Raw genomic sequence first — 22,965 nt, 5'->3', positions numbered from 1 at the left:
GTGATCAAAGCATGACCCCTTACTGGCAAGAAAAAGAAATTGAAAACTAATTTCAAGGTTCAGGATTAATTCTATGCCAAACTGACAGACGAAAGCCTACACTAGAACACATTCAGCATAAATGTAGAACCTTCTCTTTATCTGTTCCTTTCAGAGTGCAACTTATTGCTTTGATTTCATGGTTCCACAGCACAAGCATTTTGAAAGTTAGCTGTCTGAATTTGGTCAAGTATCTACAAACACAGGCTTTTTACCAAATGAATCTATCAGTTTGCTTCCTATTAACATCACTGTTCTCTACTGATGACCTTTTTCTGAATGTGTGCTTTTCCATCTTCCCTGCAGTAATTGCTGGAAATGATTGTCATGTAAGGAGCTGGCTATGGCAAACAGGAAACATCAAAGCACTACAGCCAGCATGCTGGATCACAGAGCCAGAGCCTGCCCGACTTCATCTCACAACAGGGAGCCTGAAAATGAAGGAAGTGACCTTCCCATTGAAGATTATGCAGCAAAGGAGGCAGAACTACCAACTGTGAGACCAGGTAGTCCTACCCCTGTGGAACATGAATGCAATGACCATAGTGGAGATGGCGACTCCAGCTCTGACTATGTAAACAACACTTCTGAGGAAGAGGACTATGATGAAGGCTTGCCAGAAGAAGAGGAGGGGATCACATACTACATTAGATACTGTCCAGAGGATGACAGTTACCTGGAAGGAATGGACTGCAATGGGGAGGAGTATGCTCCCCATGAGGAACACCATGTTGAAACAGATGAATGTCAGGAAGCTGTAGAAGAATGGGCTGAAGGTAAAATTCAGCACCAAGATGAAAATGAGGTGATGGACAGGCAAGAGTGGCAGGAAGGTCAAGATAATGGCATTCAGATTTTGGAGGATGAAGCATCATCTTTGGAGATTCAAGACCAAGAAGAAAACATACAGTACTGTCAAAGTGAAGGTGACTATCCGGACTATTACCCAGCAGAGGCTAATGGAAATTCACAGGGAGTATCACCATACCATTCTAGAAAAGAGGATGCAGAGCTGGAAGAGCAGGAAGAGGACATTGACCAGATTGTAGCAGAAATCAAAATGAGTATGAGCATGAGCAGTATTAACAGTACAACAGAAATGAGTCCAGAGCACACTGGGACTGAAAACATGGCACATGACTACAAAGAGACTTGTTCAAAGGGAGAAGCTGTTCACAGTGCTAACAGGCACGAGGGGAGGCCAAAATCACTGAATATCCCATCTGCCTCTAAGCATAGTGGAGATGTGCATCGAGGTTTTAAAGCAAAGTCAAGAACCCCAGAAGACAGACAGAAGTGGCCACAGGAGCAGGTATGAGGTGCTCTTTTAAACCACACTGTCAGAGGCATTATCCAAGTGTTATGTTACTTATTCCAAACAAAACTAGCAATATTTTAATACATCTATATCAATATGTAAATATATACATCAGTGATATTTTAGATGTTATTGCATTCACATAATCACATTGTGTGTTTAGAAAAAGGTGCTAAATGTAATCAGCATATGTAGAGAACTAGCAAAGGGGTTTTGCACAGAGAAGAGACAATTCAAACAAAGGTATTCCAGATGCATGGGGCAAACCCAGTTTGTTTAAACTATTTTCATTCTGCAGTGACTCTCTGGAGAAACTTAAAACTGGGGTCAGCATTGAAATTGTTGAATTTTTTTTCCATTAAGAGCTCCTGTACCATTGCCTTAGTGGTTGATTACTTTTTATTTTCAGTAGAACATATGTCGTATCTAGATACTGTATATGTTAAAAAAACCTGCAAGAAGTGCCTGCATATTGCTGTGGTTTTTTACTAACTTGACATATCTTGACCTTGACAAGAAGGAAGAAATAGGAGCTTTACTCATACCAAAAATGCTGTTAAGCAGTTTTACCACAAGAATGATGTAGAAGTTAATTTAAACTGTGCACGATCTTCTCTTGTTATAATTCTGAGTGCCAGAAGAAGAGTCTGAGAATGAAGTTCAAGCTTTTCTAAAGGAAAAGTGTGACTTTTTTCCCTGAAGTTTCAAATTGAATGTGGTTACTTCTTAGAGAAATACACCTCATTCCCTAATGTCATTTTAAAGCCTTGATTTTACATCTCTATATGCAGTTGAATTATATATTAGTTATCTTCTGCAATGAACAGATCTACCTAAAAGAGGTAAAACATAACATGTACTTGGATAACAAACTAGTACAGATAAATGAATTATTTTGCCTTATCTTTAATTAAAATGCTTTATTATACTTCAGATGCATACATTTCCTGTTTCAGCTTTATCAACTCTGTAAACACGATTTTCTGTAGTTAAATGCCCCACAGTTAAACAATTTAGTCTAGGTGATTCCATTAAAATATGTTAATTCCTCTGAAAAACAGTAAAAGGAGATCAAATGTTTAAGGATATGCTGATGAAACAGGTCAACCGTCATTATAATTGTGAACAAAAAAAGGTCTTAGAGGGATATTTTCAGATTTCCTATATCTGCAGCAAATTTTTAATATTCATTACTACATTCTATTTTCAGAAGTATAATTATAACCAAATTGTGCAACTTACTATATTAAGTGCCCTACTGCCAGCATAAAAGTCCCTTAGTGAATACGCTTACTGATGGTGAATGGTTTGAACAGTTACTAGGTGTTGGCTGGGAGCAGAGAGGTTGAGGTAGCATGTTTTAGACTTAGTGATGGTCTTTCTCCCAGCATCTGCTACTGGGAATGTTGCTCCTTGCAAGTTCTCAAAATATTTTCAGAACAGAAGACAAGAGTTCTTGAATAAGAAAGAATTCCTCAGTGCTTGACTAAGTAATTGTTGGGTTTTTTCCCCCCACTGAACGATTGCCCATTCAAAACAATATTCAAAATAGACTTTCATTTCAACAACTTTTTTGGTTTGAAGTTTATTTATCAGAAGCTGAACTGAACTGCATTGTACCTTTGTCATTCTCAACAGACTGCTAACAGCTGAGGGCTATGTAACACCTGGATATTGATATTACTGCCCCAGTGTAAAAAAAAACAAAAGCACCTAAGTATTTCTGAACTGCCTGTCTGAGCTTTAATTGTTTCTTCTAGTCAGTCTTGGACCAATGCCTTCATCTTGTTTAATAACAAGGGAAGCACTGCTGTGATAGGTAACCCCTGGCTGGATGAAGCCACTGAGCTAATACAATCACTTTTAATAGCAACCACAACCTCCTGTCTTAATGGATAGAGAGCACTGGACAGTACACAGTGTTTCATTCCTTCAAACATGAAGACAGGAAATTAGAGATACAGTAGTACAGGTATCTACTCCAGATCAGCACACAGGGCTAAACAAACAGGGTGACAAGGCATGCATTTCATTTCCAAGAAAGGAGACAGGGCACAGGTGCTGTGGGCAATTCACTGAAGAGAAGAGCACAGGTCTCCAAGGCAAAAAGGTGTGAAGTGGTATTTCTTACAGAGATACAGAGGCTCACAAATGGAGACATGAGGTAATTATTACCGCAGGCCTGGGCCCTAGGGTATATCACCGTGTCCCGCAGCCATAGGGAGGAGGGGGAGAGAAGATCCAGCAGGCAGGAATTGTGCAGCAAGATTGATTTATTTAATTATTTTACAAACTCTTTTATAGACTTTTTTTCTTCACAGTCCAATTGGACAAAGGACCAGCCACCCCTCGGGGTGATTGGCCAAAATCCTAAAACATCCATTGTCAAAATACTTTTCTACTATACCATAAACAAGACTTTTCAAGGTTGCAGGTGGCTTGGTTGTTTACATTCCCTGCTACCTCTTCTGCGTGAGAGAAAAGTCTCTCACGGACTTAGAAAATAGCAAGAAAATCCTTGCTAGCAGCATTTTTGTATCTACAGGTAATTCTCCCTCTCTCCACCCCAAGCCTCCAGGAATACAGAAGAAGGAGTAAAAAACAAGTTCAATAACCTTTGGCAAGCATTACTTGAATGTGTGTATCATGACAAGACTGGTCTTACCTTGCTGTGTTCTTCTCAACCTAGTGCAAGTTATCATTCTCAGCTTTATCCAAAAATCAGGCTCATGGTGAGGGCATTAGAATAAGAGTTCAGTATCTGTTTCTGCCAAAGTTGGATTTTTTTCTAAATTGCTCCTTAAATGTCCTTAGCACAAGGTGTGGTTGGACATTTATCATTAATACTGGATGTCAAAAAATTTAGATAAGGTGCAGAGGATTTTGTTTTTCTTCTGGAGCATTCACTTCTTTTAATATTTACTATGAAATGTCAAAGGGATGGATGGAATTAGAGTACTGCCTAAATGAACCTGTCTCATTTCTGAAACTAAGACAGCCATAATTTTAACTACAATATTTAAACCAACTACAAGAATTCCATTTCTTTCACAGTGAAAGGAAAAGCCCCAAGGCCACTGTCAGTGCATTTGCATGCTACACTTACTGTTTGCAGAGAACAGACTCTTAGAAGAGCCTTGGTTTTGTCACCTTGCTAAAAGATCTAGTATAAATGTGCATCTCACAGTACAAAATACCATGCTGAAAGGGATGACAGAGGCATATATAGTCCATACAGAGCAGGTTTTTTGCCTCAATTATCTTTAAATAAATGTAGATTTGAATGCTTCCAGGTTAAATCAAGATACACTACGTGTATGTCAGTTTTTGTAAACAATGAGCAAACAGGAAGGTGCATTTGTTGTTTTATGCATGTAGTATGCTATCCTTAGCTTTTTCATGTTTCTGCTCCTCTCCTCCTTTCCTGCCTCATACAGGTAGTATTACTGCTTATTATAACGTTTACATTCCTTTAAAATACACAGCTATTAATTCTTAGCTCATGATAGGTGCTAACTTTCTATTTGCAAGACATTTGCTAAATAACAAGTAAACAAATGTGATTTTAAAGGTTCCTGTTGCTAGGTTTGCGCCAGAAAACAGTCACTTTTTAAGAAAGACCCAACAATTTACAGAGAAGAAAAAACAAAGTAAGCATCTCATTTGACTTTCAGTGTGGGTCAGTCTCCTGTCTTGAATACACATGTTCAGGCTTGAAAACTTCAGGCATAGATGAGCTTGGCTTGTTTAGCCTTTATTTGTTAATACTTCTAGGGAAGCACTGAAGGGGATGATTAGCACTAGACAAGTCTGAGGGAAACCTAGAATACATTTAGAGAGTATATTTGCTCTAACTCACTGCCTAGCACAACTCTTATTCCTTGCAGGTTTTCCATGCTTATGTTATTTAAGAAAGGCATCACATCTCTGAAGTTAAACTGACTATTCTGGGTATTTTATAACAACTCAAATTTAACAACTTCCTCAAGCTAAGGGTTTTCCCACACCCATTTGACATCTTGGTCATCTCTCAGCTAATTGTTAAAGTATCACATGAAGAAATTTTCTTTTTCTGTTTCTAGTTTCTTTTCATATGTTTCACCTGTAGCAGAGAAATTGAGTATTGTCAGACATACTACTGATGTAATTCTCCTGAATTACCACAGTTTTTAATGTAACATAAACATGAATTAACTGGCAGGTGTATGTTTGGATGGAAGAAGATGAACTGAATGGCTCCTTCAACTGACGGTAGCATACAGTACAACCAGAGATTTTAAATAGATGTGATATTCCTGTGAAAAGTAGTTGCTTTTTGGAATGTTGTTACATTTTCTTCAAGGTTAGCTACAATACTGTTGGTTTGGCACAGTAATAATCAACACAGGAACAGCTTTACCAGGTGAAAAATGAGAGTAATTTCCTCTTGCAAATATGTGCTTGTACTGCACAAAATATGAACAAGGGCCTGGTGTAAACCAAAGGAAACCACAAAAAGCTTGTCTCCAGTTCACTGCAACGTACCCTGTCCTACTTCCTTCGCACAAAGCATGATGGCACGGGGCAGTCCCAGCCCCATCCTGCCACTTCCTGACTGCATTTGGAACCTCAGTTTCTCCTGTTGCAGAATTAGCATAATTAAAAAATGGTAGAAGCAGTGAAGAAAAAAGCAAAACACTGGACAGCAGCTGAAATAATAACCAATGGAAGAGGTCTCTTGCACTAACACAACTCAATTAAGTAACTGCTTCTCTGGAACCTTCTATGTGGCAGAGTTTACTCTGTTCGTCCCAGCTAGGATCCTGCCTCTGTGAAACACTGGCATTGGCATGGCTGAGAGCAATTTCTGCTGGGTAGGGGCTGAAGATGACTATGGGACTCAATACTAAAGCATTGATAATTTAATCAGCCCTTGTTCCTAATGTCTACTTTAGGCAGATTTCAGACTCCTGAGAATGTGTTCTCTCCTACCTTGTTCAAGCAAATCTGTTTACTAACAGTAAAAGAAAATGTTTTTAACAGCACCAACATCCTGCCCCACCTACACCCTTTTGAAGAAACAGGAATTTGCCTCGAAATTTCCCTCCTATCAAAGGAGGGTCTCAGAGGGAACTCTGCTTTTGAATGATGCTGCCTGTGACACTGAATCCTACTGCTTCTCATTTCTCAAATATTCTTTCATAACACTGGCATACCTTTGAGAACCTAACCAAATATGCTTGTACAAACTGCCCTAGTAGGGACACCACAAGCTCCTGCAGCAGTAGTCTGCTTTTACAACGTTCCTATAGGCTGTGTCCTTATATGTCTTCAACATAGACATCCACAGACACATAAAAGATCCCTACAAAAATTTGTAAAAGAAAATTTTACAAAGCCGTATTTTTTTCGTCCCTTTTCCCCCCTCCAACAGCTTTGCACATGTCAACGCTGCTACTGTGTTTTCCTTGCCTGTGCTGGTAGAGCTCAGTACTGACACAAATATTTGTTTCCTTCTCTCAGCATGGGCACAGTGCTCTGCTGATGCAGAGTCCAAATCTAGGAGTCTTTTGCCTGTAAAAGATTTCACCTTTAGAACAGTGTGAGGAAACTAAGATGATAGACAGTTTAGAAAATGTGTATCTTAGGACTGTCTTGCTGGAAGCTGGTCTGAGTGTTATGGGATGCATTCAAGAGCAGCTTGTAGAAAACACAAATGGGTGTAAATGAAGAGCATTAAAACAGGTTTCTGCATTCTCCTGTGTGTTCTAAGCAGCTGTGGGGCACGACTATTAAACAGTTCCCAAACTTACCAAGCACTTACTGAAAAGTGCTAAACAGTCCAAACAAAACCAGTTTCTCTGTGCTAATTGGCCGAGCCACAGACTTTCAGCAATCAGCTCCTGACACCAGTAGACAGCAAGATCAATGTCTGTTACCTAAAGATGCATTAGTGACAAAGTCTTCTCAGGAAGTTTAAATAAGAAGGCAGCACGTGCTCCTAATTACATCTCCCTAAGAATTCAGCAGAGCTGTTTCTGTGAAACTCATAATGGCTGGTTCTCAGTTTTAAATATACACAAGGACAAAAGAATATAAGAATGGTTCTTTGAGGTGATAAAAATAAATTGGCAATTATTTTAATGTCTACTGAAATTTGATAGAGTATTGAAATCATTCTGTGGAATGCTTAGATCTCTCAACTTACTCTGTCTCCTCTTTTCCTAAACTTGACTTGCTTGGTTGCAACTACTCCTCAGAAATATTTTTCTCTTCACTCCTGAGCTGTACTAGCACCATCACTAAATTAACACATAAGTAGTGGAATCTTTGTGAGAGAAGAGTGTGAAATCTGACCTTTTTTCCTGTGATGACAATAAGAAAACCTTCAGCTAGTCAAGAGCTGCCTCATTCAAAGTCTTCCTAAGAGTATCCTGCTGGGCCATATTGCTCCTCCTGACAATGTTACCAATGTAAATAATAACTAATGCAGTGTCAGGAAGGTACATTTGGCCGTTCAACTACGCATCAACAGCCGTCAGGAGGGAGGTTATTTCACTTGTGCAATTTAATAGGAATAGCACTGCCATAATAGACTTCATACTAGGCTACCAGCTCTTAGTCTAAAGAGATGTACCTTGGGGCACGCCTTGAGGTATCATTGAGACACATCACCCAGTGATAAACTGCAGAAAACAACACATCACAGAAACTACAAATGGAGGTTTTGTCCCTAAGTAGCAAACATAATACCCATCTGCTTTGGTTTTGTTCTAGAGAGGGACAATAAACCTGGATGAAAGGTCAGTCAGGTCTACAGGTTTACTTCTGTAACAAGTAGCAACAATTTTGTCAGTTTACCACAAAGCATCTCTTCCCCAAGAAGGTTGGGTTTTTTTCCTTAGAGCCTACCACAAGGACCCTTTTTCAACTGGAACCCACCACAGAACATATATTTTCCAAAACACTTAGTCATCTTCAAGATGAGTTACAGAATATATAAGCCAGTACACTGGTCTCTGAACACATTATTTGCTAATGCTAAACAGCATTGCTACTAAAGAGATGGGAAGGTGTGGAACATAAGGCTCATTATTCAAATGTTTAAACATAATAATAAAGCATTACCATGCCTTTGAGCTCTTCTCTCAGACAAATTCTGAATAAATCAGAGAAAGGACTAACCTGATGCTTTCCAGGAGAATGTTCCCCAGTAGGAAAGTGCTTCATCAGTGCTGAGCACCACAGGCAGCAGCTGTGAGGAGGACCAGTGTTGGTGACATGAGTGTTTGACTGACAAGCCAAACAGCTCACACTGGAGCAACAGCCAGGTGTTAACAGAAGAGCAGAACTCACTCCTCACCAGCCCCCACCTCCAGCCGAAAGAGACTTCATGCTGCAGAAAGGGGTAATAAAGGTGGTCTGGGTGCCTGGGAGGGGCCCTGCAAGATTGGTGCAAGGAGGCCCCATGTGGCCCCAGGCCTGGTAATTAACCATCAGGACAGGGCTGGCCAGGGCATGGGTGGAATTTCAGGCTTGTTGTGGAAAGATTTCCACAGGTGCTTCAGTGACCTCAAATAAGTAGAGTCTGATTTTCCTCTCAGCCTAAAAATGACATTTTCTGCTGCTTCATGTTCCTTCACATGCTGGACACTGCCTCAGTACTTGCTCAAGAGGCAAAAGTATTAATAACACTACACCCGTAATATTTTTATATCCTTGCATTACAGAATCTTTTATCAGAATTTATCCTAGGGTGAGAGACTTCTAATGTAGCTGTGCCCCTGTGTTAGTATGCAGTCAATTCCAAATTTTTGGTTTAGTTTTAGGTCCTGTTCTTAATTGCAAGCCAGGGTATAAACTAATTATAGTATCTTGTAAGTGTTGCCCTCACGTGATTTTTCCAGCTGTCGTAACACTCAAATCAGCACCATAAATTGGAAACTCTATAAGAAACATGAAGAAAGCAAGTATTGAGTATGATAATTTACTTCACATTAGTCAGATCACTTAGGAGTATGAACCAATTTCCAGCCCTAATGAATATCAGAATTTATATTTCCTAAAAATGATACCATAAAGGAGCTTCAAAATAGTCCCTTCATCTTTGGTCTAGAAGCATCTCCTTTCATATGTCCAAGACTACATTGTTTGTAGTTGTGGATGGGAGATGCAGCTATGCCTACTCTGCATAGTTCTGTCCTTTGTAAGTCTTCTGGAGTGAAAGGGAAGCCCTTCTCCCTGTACTTCCTTCTCCAGGCAGTTGTTGGGCACAGAAAGTCTGAGAGGCACAGCTCCCCTTACATGGGATGCTGCTCTGGGCTGTGCTACCTCCAAAGCTGGGAAGATCTCAGGAATGTGATATTACAGTCAGTTTTGTTTGCAGAAGTGCTCACAGTGACACCCTTCCCTCCCCATCACGACCTTCTTAAATAGCAAAGTGTTAATGGATCAGCCAGAGGTGGAACATAATGTTTGCACAGATGTGTCTAAAAGAAATGGATGAATTCTTTGTACCTGAGATTCTGCCTAATTAGTCTGGGGCTCCTAAACACATGGACAAAACTCTGAGGGAAAAAATAATTCATTTTCAGACACCAAATAGTAAGAAAAAACATTGGTTATGTTCCTTGTAGATGTGGTGTGATTGATCCCAACTCATTGTGAATTCTGCTTAGGCTTCTCTTTGGAACCAGGAGGTACACAATAACAACATAAAGACTGACTGACATACATACATGACTGGGAACAAGTCAGCTTTTTTCATATTCCTGAAATCCTGAAAATAAGAGTTCCAGTAAATCACACCACATATCACATATCATATGACATTTTTATATGAAACCTCTGTATAAATCAAAACAGAGAAGCTATCCAAATGTTTAGCCAGATTTTTTATTCGGACTGTGTGGATTTAAATGTGCAATAATTACCACAGAGCACAATTGGCATTATGACCCCCAGGGCTGAATAAATCCATTGAGATGGCAGATTTGAGGCAGCAACCTGTTTCAATGTTACAGCACCCAGCTGATGCTTACAAAAGCAGACAATTCTTTCTTTACATGCAGGTGCATTTTCAGTTCAGTCAAGTGTGTGGTAATCAGAACTGACAGAGCTTTAAAAATACTGACATTCTGTTGTACATAGAGTTAATGTATTTGCTGTCAGTGTTTACAGTTTAATGTATCTTCATTGTGGCCATGTCATAATCCCTGCTTAAAGGATACTTGATCTAAATCCTGCTACTTTAGGGAATAATGTATGATTATTATGCTTGTTTTATTAAAGTCTTCTAGATATTTGTTTACCTCATTAATGTATTTCAGTGCACATCAACACAGATTGCTCCCTGTTAGTTTAGCCATGAAATATAATTAGATTTGTCTTGTCTCAAAGAGAACAGTGTTTATAAGCAGCGATATGGTGAGTTTCCCAAGTCAGGGTATATCTCAGTATAGTCTTTTCTTTCTTAAAGTCCTGCTTGCTACTTAGGTGAATCTTTGCTTTGTGTATGTTGTCTTACCTGACAATTGTCATTACTGAGCTCTAATGTGCCTGCTTCATAAGCATATTTTGTTCTGCTGACTGAATATTCATAATGTGGAATAATTTGTCTAAAGGTGAACATAAAGGCTTTCTTTGCCTGCAGCTACATACTGCATTTGAAGGTCAGAAGCCAAGGAGTTACATTCCCATTTAACATTCAGGCTGGCCCTTTCAAATAATCCTCAGTGGTTTCCATTTGCACAATTATTGATACAAGTTTTTATTTCTGAAGCTTTACAATGGCAGTGGCATTTAGGCCTTCATTTTTATACATAATGGAGAAACTAAAAAAAAAGGGAAAACCATAAAAATTTCTTCCATAAACCACCTTGGTTTTCCAGATTTCTAACACTGAAAATCTGAGCCATGAAAACCTCACTTTCTTGGTATGTATGGAACATGGGCACTCTCCATGTCAGGTGTTGGTTTTGTGTGACTTGGGTCAGGTCTGGAAAAGAAATTCTGCCCCTGACATTACTGGAACAGGAAAAAAGGAATGTTCTGTAGTTTAAAAGACTTAGTATTTTCTTTGTGTAAGATTTTATATTTTCTCTTTTACATTTCTTCTGAAGCCTGAGGTTCTGCTGCCAGCATCCTGTAGATTTGGTCGGCTACAAGGAAGGAGATGGCATGAAGTATCTCCCACAAACACAGGATCCTACATGAAGTGCTAGAATACTGTTTTTCAGATCAGAGATGGTCATTAGGGCTGTTTTGATTTTGTCCAATACTGAGAATAAACACATTTGAAAATTCTGACTTTGCTTTCTGACTTATTTGAACACATTAGCATTTGACTTAATTTCATGTGAAAAATTTGCATTAACATAAAATAAATTTAAATCAGTACTTTAACTGCTACTTAATGATAATTGAAACATCCTATTATTTACATCAAAGTAGATATTTTATTATAATTAAACAGCTTAACATTTTTCTATGAAACCGATATTTGCTAAATTACAGTAGGAAATTCCGACTGCTACATCATATTTCAGTACCAGTAATGAATATTGATTGTACATAAATAACTACAGATAAGTAATGGAGAACATGTTAAATAGAGTTTCTCATATGTTAATGTTTTGTGAATTTTTATTGAAATTTAATCTAGTGAAAATTTTCTGATTATCTTTGCACCATTGACTTCCACTGAAATCTCTACTTTGTTTTGAAGCTTTTCAGAAAACAAAAGGATCTGAAATCCTTTCTTTTTTCTTGCAGATGTGCAATGGTTTAGAGCAGCCCAGGAAGCAGCAGCGTTCAGACCTCAATGGCCCACTTGACAATAACAATCCCCCCGAGGTACGTACCTGGAGCTGCCACGTGTGCTGCCTGGCTTCCTGCAGCAGCAGGGAGAGCAGGCCTCACATTGTCAGTCCTCTCCCTCACACACACAGGCTTAGGCTCTGTTTCTTTTCCTGAACTGACAATAAATACCATATCTGCCTACTCTGAAAAGACTGAACTATACGCATGAATTTTTGCTGCCTCATTCATTTTATGTAACTGTCTATGGCATGTACTCAAGCCTAAAATTTTCTGATGACATACAGAATAGGGAGAACACTTCAGAAGTTCTCTTTTTGGATTATTGGAGTGCAAAAGTGTCATCAAAAAAAATAATGTTCTGCTTCCATTCCTTCCCCTCCCCCTCCCAGTGTCAGTCCTGGCTTAGTCAGCTGTGAAGAGACACAGTGATAGACAGACCTGCTCTTGTCACTGAAGACTGGAGGAAAGAAGATATCTGAGAATGCAGAATGAGTTATGCTTGGGGCTAGACACAGTGAAATGAAATTGAGACTTAGAAGCAGAAGTCTCTTATCTCAAAACCATAACATATTTAGCCTGTAGCCTGTTATATTAACGAAGAGGCACATTTCTAAAGCCTTTTCCCATAATGGAGAAATCAGCCTCTTTCCTGGAAATGGGAATGACTGAGGAGGCTGGCTAAAGACAAAGAATGGAAGGACTGTATCTGTTTATTGAGACTAGGGACAGTAGCATAAAAAGAGCACTGTTGTGGCTCCAGCTAAGATTAAGTGTAATTCTATGTACTGAGCAGTCAGGGACAGTTCTTTTAATTCACTGACCCAGAATCTTCTTTGTAAAACATTGTTAAATGTTCCTTATTGGAAATTTGGGATATCACTAATAGGCAGTGTGATCTAGTAGGCAATTGATTATATTGGGAATTGCTGGTTTCTATTGCTCATTTGACAGCTTACCTCCTAAGCCATTTTCATGGTCTTCCCCCTGCCTCCCTTATTTTTTTGTCTGGTGGGACCTTAAAATACTCTGAGACTCCAAGTACAGAGCACTCTGTTACAGTTAGGCTGGGTTAATGACTGTCATGTAATGTGTTCAGTGTGCTAAACAGTGGCTATGTGACAGTGGTCAGCTGTTTAAATATAAGAATTCACTTCATTGTGTGAAAGTTATTTTGTTACAGCTATACCATTTTTATTTCTCAACAGACAAAGAAAGTGTCTTCCTTTCCAAGTTTTGTTGATGGTAAGTTTGACATCATCCGTAGTTAAATTAGGATAAAGTGGAAGCAAATCCTTTAATATATATAAATGATCACACTTCTAAAAACCAGTCAAACCCAAGAGAATACAGCTGAGAAGTTTAAGTATGGAAGTATTTAACATTTTCACCCTCCCCATGGCAATGGGAGCCTAGTGGTGATAAAAAGGAGGAGCAGATAGAGCTCCCAGAAGGATTCAGGTGAAAATGAAGAGCAGCTACAAATCTGGAAGGGGTTAAAAAGGGTGTAACCGTGGGCCCCAGCAGGAGATTTATGAGCACATAAGAGTACTGTATTCTTCAGGGCCCATTATTGCATTCTGGGAACCTCAGTTGTCAGCACAAATGGAAAGGTCCTCCTGAACTGACCGAACAATGGTAATCCAACCTTCTGTTCAGGAGAGCAAAGCTTTCACATGTTTCTTCAATCTCTTTTGAGTGCTATTACATATATTCTGTTTGAAGAAAATAAGCCAATTTATTAACACAAGAAGGTGGACAGAAATAAAATAGGATTGTACTGAAAAACATGATCATTCTCTGATTCACTGACAGCTGAAGAACTTTTATAGGGAAAATGCATGCCGCTCTTCCTGCAAAGAAAATGTCTACACTATAAAGTGAGAAAAGACAGTAGGACACTTTCAAGCATCCAATACCTTAGATCTGTCATGAACACACACAATAGAAACCTTAAAAGGATGCAAAAAACTTAATTTCTAATACCATTCTCAACTTAGGGAAAACTTAATGCAATTTAGAATAATATTAGGATGTCCAACACATTTTTCTTTTATTCCCTGATCTCACCATCTTGACAAGCATTTTCTATTTTCAGTAATTTAAGAAGCGGAACAAATGGAAAGTTCAAAGATTGTCCTTTCAGGTTGGCATCTGAGGGACATTACACCGAACACTTGGCATGTACTGGCTAACAGGCCCTAAATAGTGGTAAATTTAAATGCATTCCTCAAGGGTGGCAGAGACAAGAAAGCAAGCTGATGCTTTGTAATAAGTATCTGCTGATTGTACAGTGGACAAGCATAAAGCAAGGCCAGCATGCACAGAACTTTAAAGCAGGTGAGACAATTCCTCCCTCACAGTGCTGCAGATACAGCTACACATTTTAATTTTACTGGGATAAAAGGTTATGTCTTTTTCTTTACATACCAGCCAGCTCACTACTCTGTTGGAAAGGGGTCAGGATACCCTTTACATAATATAATACCTTTTTTTAGTTCAATCATTTTGCTTTCTCTGATTTTTTTCTGTAGTGGCACAGTATGTGAGGATAAGCTGTCTATTAGGCTTTTTCTATTGCAGGTATTATATGGCATTGTCTAATATAAATAAATACATGCCTCACTAGGAGCTTATGATAACTTACATGACTGCTTTCTGAATTCAAAGAAAAATATAGTTTCTATTATTAATTTGTATGTGGAGTCCCAAAAAGCACTGGACCCTTCTGGACATAAGAAAAGATTCTGCCAGCTAACGCTGCTGTTGTTCCCTGAGCTTTGACAGCAATACCACAACCATATTCTGGTTATATTCCTATTCAGTTTTAAAGCACTTTCAGCATGACTCCTTAACTACAGTAGCTATATCTATGTTTCTAGTAATACATAATATTTTCCATATGCCATTGTGAATATAAAAAAGGACTTACCATCTATCATACTGAATGATAACAGGCCCAAAAATATTGGAAATGTGTTTTGCAAATGTCTAAGAGCAAATGTCCTTTGCTGTTAGAATTGTTTCAGTAGTAGTACAACTACATGCTCGTAGTAGTAATTACTTCTATGTTCAGTGGTTCTGGCTTTTCTGCACTCTGTCCTATCACCATAATTCTTACTCTCTTACACAGTAACAAGCTTGATGAAGCAACGAAATCAGTCAGAAAATGGAAGTTGTAGATGGACATTCTGAAAGGTGACTTACGCCCTGTGTCCATTTACTCCTTATGCAAAATCTGCTGCGGTGCCACACATCCCACGGTCTCGGTGACTTCATGGAGTGTGATAGTTCAGAGGAAACTGAACTGTGCTCAGAGTCTCTAAATACTGTCTGAATCCTTGTTTACATTATTTTAGATAGGTGTAAAAATGCATTCCTATCAGATTAATGAATCTAGTTATGCTGAATTAATGATTTTTTTTAGTTTTCTTTTTTTACTATTTTATGAATACAAATGTTAATTTAAAAATGTTTGGACCTAGTCTGCTTAGTCTAGAAATATCTTTATACTTGTTACATTAGTAGATCAGCAGAAAACCAAGTAATCTCTATTGCCTTGGTAAGTGCAGAAATTTGCAGTTAGATTTTTCAGAAATAGTTATCTAATGTTTAAGCACCAATAGTCAACATAAAATTCCAGTCTTTGCTCACATCAAACTAACCTTCACGTTTGAAACCCATTCCTGCTTCCCGTCTTCATCAGTAAGCCTTTACACATGCTTGCAGTCAGGGGCATGCTTAAGTGCTCTGATGAGCTGGGACCTCAGCCAAGTCTGCATTTTTGCATTATTTAAAGCAGACAGAGATAAGGAAGAAAACACCCAGGTGACCTAATTTGACCCTGGCAATTTTCAGTACTATTCCATCCTTCCAAGAGATGTCTTGTTTTACCTGACAGTTGCTTACATTGCCTTCATGATGGGAAATGTATGTTGGAAATGTTTTCTGCCCAACATGTCTTTTTTTTTGGTCTTTTTGTTCTGTATTATCTACTGCTGTAAGCATTTTCTGCATGCTGTCGACTTATACATTATGTAGCTGACTTTGTTGCTAGTATAATGATTCTGCAAAACATAATTTTTTAAAGCTATGAAGAGATGATGTGATGACATCCAACCAAAAAAGCCCCGGTCTTTAAGGAATCCAAATAAATAAAATTAGGATTATAAAGTTGCTTAACACCCTAGGTTATTTCCATGCTCAAGAATTTTTTCATACAAATTAGTTAAAAACACCACTGCTGTCACCAAACAGCCAAGGCATGAGAAGAAATTGTTGTTTTCTTTGTAGCATCCATGGGTTACACAGATGCCAAAGATACCCTGGGCATTTTGCTTGATGTAGTAATGATTGTATGAGAATTTGCACAGAGAATTGCAGTTTTACTTGTCTTCAGAAACAAAACATTTCAAGGAAATTAATCTAAATTACCTACTAAGGGAGTTTACTTAAACTGATTTAAACATATGGGTAAGCCTATTTCAGAGTTAAAGCAATCTTGATTCAATTTAGCCTCATTTACTTAGCCTGAGTGAATGAAAGAAAACAAAATTAAAGCTGCTTTAATTTTGAGTGAGCGTGTTGATGCAGGTATCTAATGAAGTTTTGCAAACTTAACATTAAATTCACATTGTTAATTAATTTCCCTCTCTGCTGCCCTTGAAAGATGTCAGTATGATGCAACATTAGTATTTTGTTTCATGCTGGAAGAAGTACAGATGTATGAGACGAAGTTTTAGACCTGAAGAGACATATGAATATGGCACCATACAAAATACACCATCCATCCACTGAAAAACCTAATGGTACAAAGATGTAAGCAAAGAAAAGCAGCCATACAGGACCAGAGTTCCTGTGGAATTTTCATTTTCTCTGTTTTCTTTTAGTGAATTAAGGCTGCAAGAACAAGGATTGGTTTTTGAGGTATTGAAAGACTTGGCCTTTATGAAGAGTTTCAGTGACTTCTAAATTACTGGCTTCTCAAGGATTTCTTTGAGGGTTTTCATACTTCCAGTGGAGATTGTCAAGATATTTTTTTACACTTTCCCAATACTTCAAAATTTTTAAATTCCACAGAATTCTATTCTGAGTTATAATGAATACCTAAACTGTTACTGGATTTGTACAGATGTGATCTAAATAAAATGTGTTCTCTGGTACAAAATTACCCTTTTGAAGTTTAAAACAATGGTGTTTGATAGCAAACCAAGTAACTCCAATTTGTGTGAGCACTGTTAGTTAATCTCAGGTCTCTGAAGAGTACAGGACTGGTATAAATATATATCTGTGTATTCATATACCTTGAGTACTGAATTACAAAGACTGTGGGTTTTTGCTGGGAGTTGAGATTTCTGGCAGGTGGATTTGAGATCTGCAGGGATGAATAAGTGTCAGCAACACTGCTTAAAGAGGAAAGTCACTTCTTTTAATCATGTTTATATTCTGGTGGAAGACTTTTGCTAAATTAGAATAGGAAAATGAAGGATAGGAAAGCTCACTAAAAGATAAATGTGCAAACTACTATTTCAGTACATTTAATCAGCATAGCATCCCATATATTTTTTCTTTTCCACATAATAATCTTCCACATTGACTTGATTATAAATAAATTGAACACTGAACAACAAACTTTTTTTTGAAATTAACATTCCCCTTTTTATCCTCACACCAGATTTTTATACTAAAAAAAAATGCATTAAAAGGTGGGCAAGTTGATCTTGCTCAAAGCACATTTCTTTTGTAAAACTGTTGAGGAATGAAAGATGTTCGCCATCAAGAGATTTCAGCCAAACTCTGGAATGACTTCTTTACTGTTGATCTAATCAAGTTGGATGTAAAGCTTAACAGCTGAACAAAGAGGATGGTGAACACAGTCCTCGCATTAGAAAGGTTGTTCAAGCCTCAATATCCCTTATTCAATTTCTCATCTCCCCACTCCTTTGAGAGGCTGTAACTGTAAACATCTCCTGTCAGTTCCAGGACCTTGTGAACCTGAGGACCTCATTGATGGAATCATCTTTGCAGCCAATTACCTGGGCTCCACACAGCTGCTGTCTGAGCGCAACCCTTCCAAAAACATCAGAATGATGCAGGCCCAGGAGGCAGTGAGTCGTGTCAAGGTAGGGGATGTTTATGGGCTGTAGAATACTCTCTGATCCTTTGACAGCTGATCCCTGAATGGTGCGGGATCCCCAGCCTCAAACCTCTGCTGAGGTGCACTTGGGTAAGTACAGATCAGTACTGTAAATACCGTTAGTTTCCAGTGCTTGCTGTAAAAATACATACAGCAAAATACAAATTATTCCAGAGTCTATTCAAAATTTTTTGGAAGCTGTATAACAAATTCAACTATGAAAGACAAATTGCAGATTGCAATTAGAAAATATTCCAGTGGCAAAGCACGGGATATTTGTTTGACTGTGGTTTTACCCTTTTGTTATTACTTCCTTTAACTTACTACAAATTGAGAAAATTAGTCTCAATATTATTACTTACACTATTATTTTTTAGGACGAGAATATTCATTACTATTGTGTTTGGATTTGGTGTTATTTACAGTGAACAACATCTTTTAAATAATATACCGTAGACTGCTTCATAGAGCTGTGTGAAGAAAATAGTTTTTTGGTTAAGAATCCAAGTAGGAGATATTTATTTTAGAAGTTACTGTGCCTTTGCTGTAAATACCTCATCTGAATAAACACATGGTTAGTGGCAGATTTTATGCTAGGAGAAAAAGTATGTGCATAGTCAATGAAATATTAATTGCTAAGAATTGCATGGTTTTGAAGGAAATCAGTTTGGAAAGGCCACTTACAAGAGATTGTCATGACTGATGATTGATTTAGCATTTAGAAAGAAATGGAATGCAGGAAAGGTCCAGTTCTTTAAACTTTCCAAACCTTCCACTTTCTGTTTAGCATATTGTGATATCTCAAGCTACAGTAAGTAACTGTTGATTGCAATTAACTCCCTAAAAACTTTTGTATATTAATAACCCTCCTCTGTCAGTGGTACTTGACTACTCCAGATAGTCATGGCAAGGAGCTTGAGCTATGTTTTGCTTAACAGTTACATGCAGATGTGTGATGAGTGTGGAGAGAAAACCTTGGGTTTAAGATGCATGTGCTGCCATTTTTGACTGCTGTAAATTTGGCAGGATAAGTGTTGGGAGCAGCTGATAACAGACAACACTTTGGTACCGATTCTTTTGTAATCAATTGTCAATGTGCATAACTCCATGAAATCCAAGTATGCTTGAGAACTGCATAAGGTATAAACAAATCTTTCCCTCTTGCACATCCTTCTCCCACTGCTCCCAATTTTTTCATTTTCAGCAGTCTGGATTCACAGTCGAAAAGTTTCCCTGACTTCCCACACTGTCTTTTCTCTTTCCCTGTGTGTACATCTGTCTGCATCTTTTTTTTATGCTACTCCTCAGAGGATGCAAAAGGCGGCTAAAATCAAGAAAAAAGCGGTGTGTAAACTGTTTTTCTTGAATGCTAATGTTTACTTACATTTTTGTTGTCCTTATTTTACATGGAGTGTCATGTCTTTCATTACAGATCCTCATAAGTTGTCATTTTGGTTTCTTCTTTGGTCCACAGTAGAATAGTGAATGGAGTAAAATGAACTCATTTTCTTCATTGTTCATTTGCTGGAATGCCTGTCTGCTGCCCTTCTCCTGTTGAATACCTGTGATTTGTTTACTCCAGATGTACAGCCATTGTTATCTGGGAGATGGTTTTTTTTGAATGTAATGCTTATTTTGATTTTACTAACCAAAGCAGGAAGATGTATGTATTTCCTGTGCCTGTGACTTACTGTATATTTATTAAATTATTGTTGACATTTAAAACCAAAATAAATTCACCACATAGTAGCTGGAACAATTCATACAGGAAACATTGCACTCAGTTAAAAACAGTATTTCAGATAACTAAATACAGTTGACAAAAATATCACCAAAAGGATGGAAGCAATACAAGTAGTCTCTGCCAAAGTATGTGCTTGCTTTGTATTTTGCTGGAAGATAATTCAAATAAAATTAATCTGAATGAATTGTAGGCATAGCTAAGCCTTTATAACTCCAAAAAAGAATAGAAAATACATCATTCTCATCATGAGCCAGTGTCTGACCTGGAGACTGGTGCCTGGCTTTAGCCCAGGCTGAGACAATCTGTGGCCATTTCATTCTGAGGCCGCTGCCACAGGTGCTGCTCAGTACCTGCTGCAGTGGTGCCGTGTGGCCAAGCAGCCTGGAGGACCACATATGTTCCTGCTGGACTAGAGAATTATGGCAGCTCTTGGACAACGCTTCAGTGAGAGGTAGCAGCTGCTTTGCCACCTCTTCTCCTGTTTTCTCAGGGGGACAGAGCCAGGACTCACACTTTGGAGAGTGGCATTGCACTGTAATCCCTCTTACTCTGTGACCGTGCCCTCTGATGGGGTATGGAAGTGTTTCCCTAGTGAGCAGTGCTCAGAAGTTGTGGTCTAGAAGCCACCTGATGTCTTTCTGTGATATGACAGAAACATTAGTTCAGTGCTCAGTTCTTTATTTTCTAGGAAAAAAACCAAAAAAGCTATTAAAAAAAAGTCCTAAACCCCACCACAGTACTGAGCATCAGTCTGCACTTTTTTTGGTGAGCTCACTGAAAGCAGCAAGGGCTAAACAGCTGATGGGGCCTAAGTCACTTTCTCAGTTCTCCTACTTTTTTAAGTCTGGTGCCTCAAGTACTGAAGTGCATCAGTGAGAAAGTGAGGAAAAAACAGCCATACTTTTTCTCCTGTTTTGGCTATAAACAGAGAATTTTAATACTTGAGCTGTCAGTCCCACAGCCTCCAAATTCCCTCTTACCCAGAAAATCAGAGTAGGTTTCACTCTGTCTATGCAATAAATGTACTCTTTGCATGTCTTTAGAAACACCTTTGAATAGCCATCTCTGTAGTGGTTTAAAGTGCAGTTGCCTCACATCACATTATGCTTGAAGCAGTCAGTGAATTTGTCATTCTGAAAAGAAAACTAAAAATCCCGTTGTAACAAAGTATCTGTCTTTTAGACTTCAGAGGGAGATTCCCAGGCCTTGACTGAAGTGGATCTGTTCATCTCCACACAGAGAATCAAAGTTTTAAATGCAGACACACAGGTAAGTTGGATTTAAACTCTTTGAAAATAATGTTGAGTTAGACCATGCTCTTACATGATTAGTGGGACACTACTGAACCTGGATAAATTCAGGTACTGAGTATTCAGAAAGAGCTCCTATTGTTCTAACAATTGCCACTACAGTAAGACTAACACCAGTTTTGCTTATTTAATGTGTTGGAAGATGTCTGCATGTTGCTATAATTGAGCTATAATTCAATTTAAAAAAAGATTCAAAAGCCTTTCAGAATGCATGCACACCATTCCTCTGGAACAGTTTCAGAACCCAGATTTACAGTCCAACAGGGAAGTCATTTTCTGCTTAGACTTAGCCATTCATATCTTGCAATTTTTAACAATTAATCTCAATTTTTTTTCCGTAAATTGCCATCCTCTTGCCTAAGGTAAGTTCTTAACCATTCATATAAAAGCAGCATCTGGAGACCACAGGAATGATCAGCCTCATCTTCTAGGAATGCTTGTATGTTCAACAAGAGGTGATCTTCATAAAAAGGAGTTTTTGAGGAATTTACAACTAAATACATATAATTTCTAGTAATCTCAGAAGATCTCTTAACTTTGATCATACTTACAGAAAGTCTTCAAATTTTCATTCTAATGAGAGGCATTGAAAAGGGCAATTTTAACAACGTTTTGTCAGAAGTAAATAATGTCAAATCAATCGTTTTCTTCTGTTTCGGAATATATTTGTCCATGGCACAGAAGCAGCACATGTCATCTCTTCACTTAAATAAGGCTTTAGTATCATATATTTTCTAGATTATATTATCTAGATGAAAGAGATAGAAGCAGGCTTAATAACTTCAGAATGGTGTTATGTCTGATATATTGCTATCTGTGTGGCAATGTAAAGAGAAACAGGGCAGAGGGAGACTCACAAGCATGTTTCTCTAGTGTAGTACTGTTCAATATTTTCACAAACAAGAGAAAATGGTTATTGAACTTGAAAATTGGTGTATCAGATCAGAGTTCAGAAATATGGCTAAATGAATAAATGAGCTGAAACGATAGGAGACACTTAAGCAAAGATAAATGTAGCACTCTACATTTAGGGTTTTGGTTTTAATTGTTATATAATTTGTTTTTCTAACAGTGGAAACTATGAAGCACCTTCTTCTTCCTGAAATTTAGGAGAACATTACTATCCTTTAATCTGAGGGTAATGACAGTATGTCCAGGAAAAGGATTATTTTTCTTTTAATATAAGCAGATATCCTTAACATGCCACTAGAACTCCCAAGAGATGCACCAGACGAGTGGAACAGCCCATCTTAACATGGGCAGCAATATTTAGAACCTGCCATCCATAAATCATCCTGAAACTGCATTTCATCCACCATAAGCAATACCACTATTGGTTATGGCTCAGCCTTTTTTTGACCTCATGGTAAACATGCATCATCCAGAGATTATGTTATCAAAGCTGATAACTACTTCTTGCATTAGCAGAAAATAAAATGCTCATAATCATCAATGTAAAGATGACTACAGACAGTTATTGATAAATGAACAGCTACAGTTTGTAGTTGGAATGTATGGCAGTTAATAGGTACGGTCTCTTTGCTGAGTAAGGATCAGTCTTAGTGGAAGTCACTCTTCTTACTTTAAATAGTTCAGCATTTCAGCTGAATACCAATCCTTT

General features: G+C 38.1%; 1 protein-coding gene across 2 annotated transcripts in view; it reads left to right on the top strand.

The window, feature by feature from the left end:
• Window positions 1-382: 382 nt before the first annotated feature.
• The window catches only part of APBA2 (amyloid beta precursor protein binding family A member 2), a gene marked incomplete at its 5' end in the record, with an annotated part of 37,562 nt that continues 14,979 nt past the window's right edge, over window positions 383-22,965 (top strand). Inside the window, 6 exons of one of the 2 annotated variants that reach the window (XM_082290431.1) lie at window positions 383-1,351; window positions 12,110-12,190; window positions 13,363-13,399; window positions 18,131-18,276; window positions 19,599-19,634; window positions 21,217-21,303. In XM_082290431.1, the coding sequence (XP_082146557.1) occupies window positions 383-1,351; window positions 12,110-12,190; window positions 13,363-13,399; window positions 18,131-18,276; window positions 19,599-19,634; window positions 21,217-21,303 (1,356 nt within the window). The remainder of the gene's footprint in view (window positions 1,352-12,109; window positions 12,191-13,362; window positions 13,400-18,130; window positions 18,277-19,598; window positions 19,635-21,216; window positions 21,304-22,965) is intronic. The other variant, XM_082290430.1, reaches the window with a different exon arrangement.

The sequence above is a fragment of the Coloeus monedula genome (assembly GCF_965178545.1).
Source record: "Coloeus monedula genome assembly, chromosome: 14".
Taxonomy (NCBI): Eukaryota; Metazoa; Chordata; class Aves; order Passeriformes; family Corvidae; genus Coloeus; species Coloeus monedula.
The sequence above is the reverse complement of the archived record's forward strand: the minus strand, read 5'-3'. Positions and strand labels throughout refer to the sequence as shown.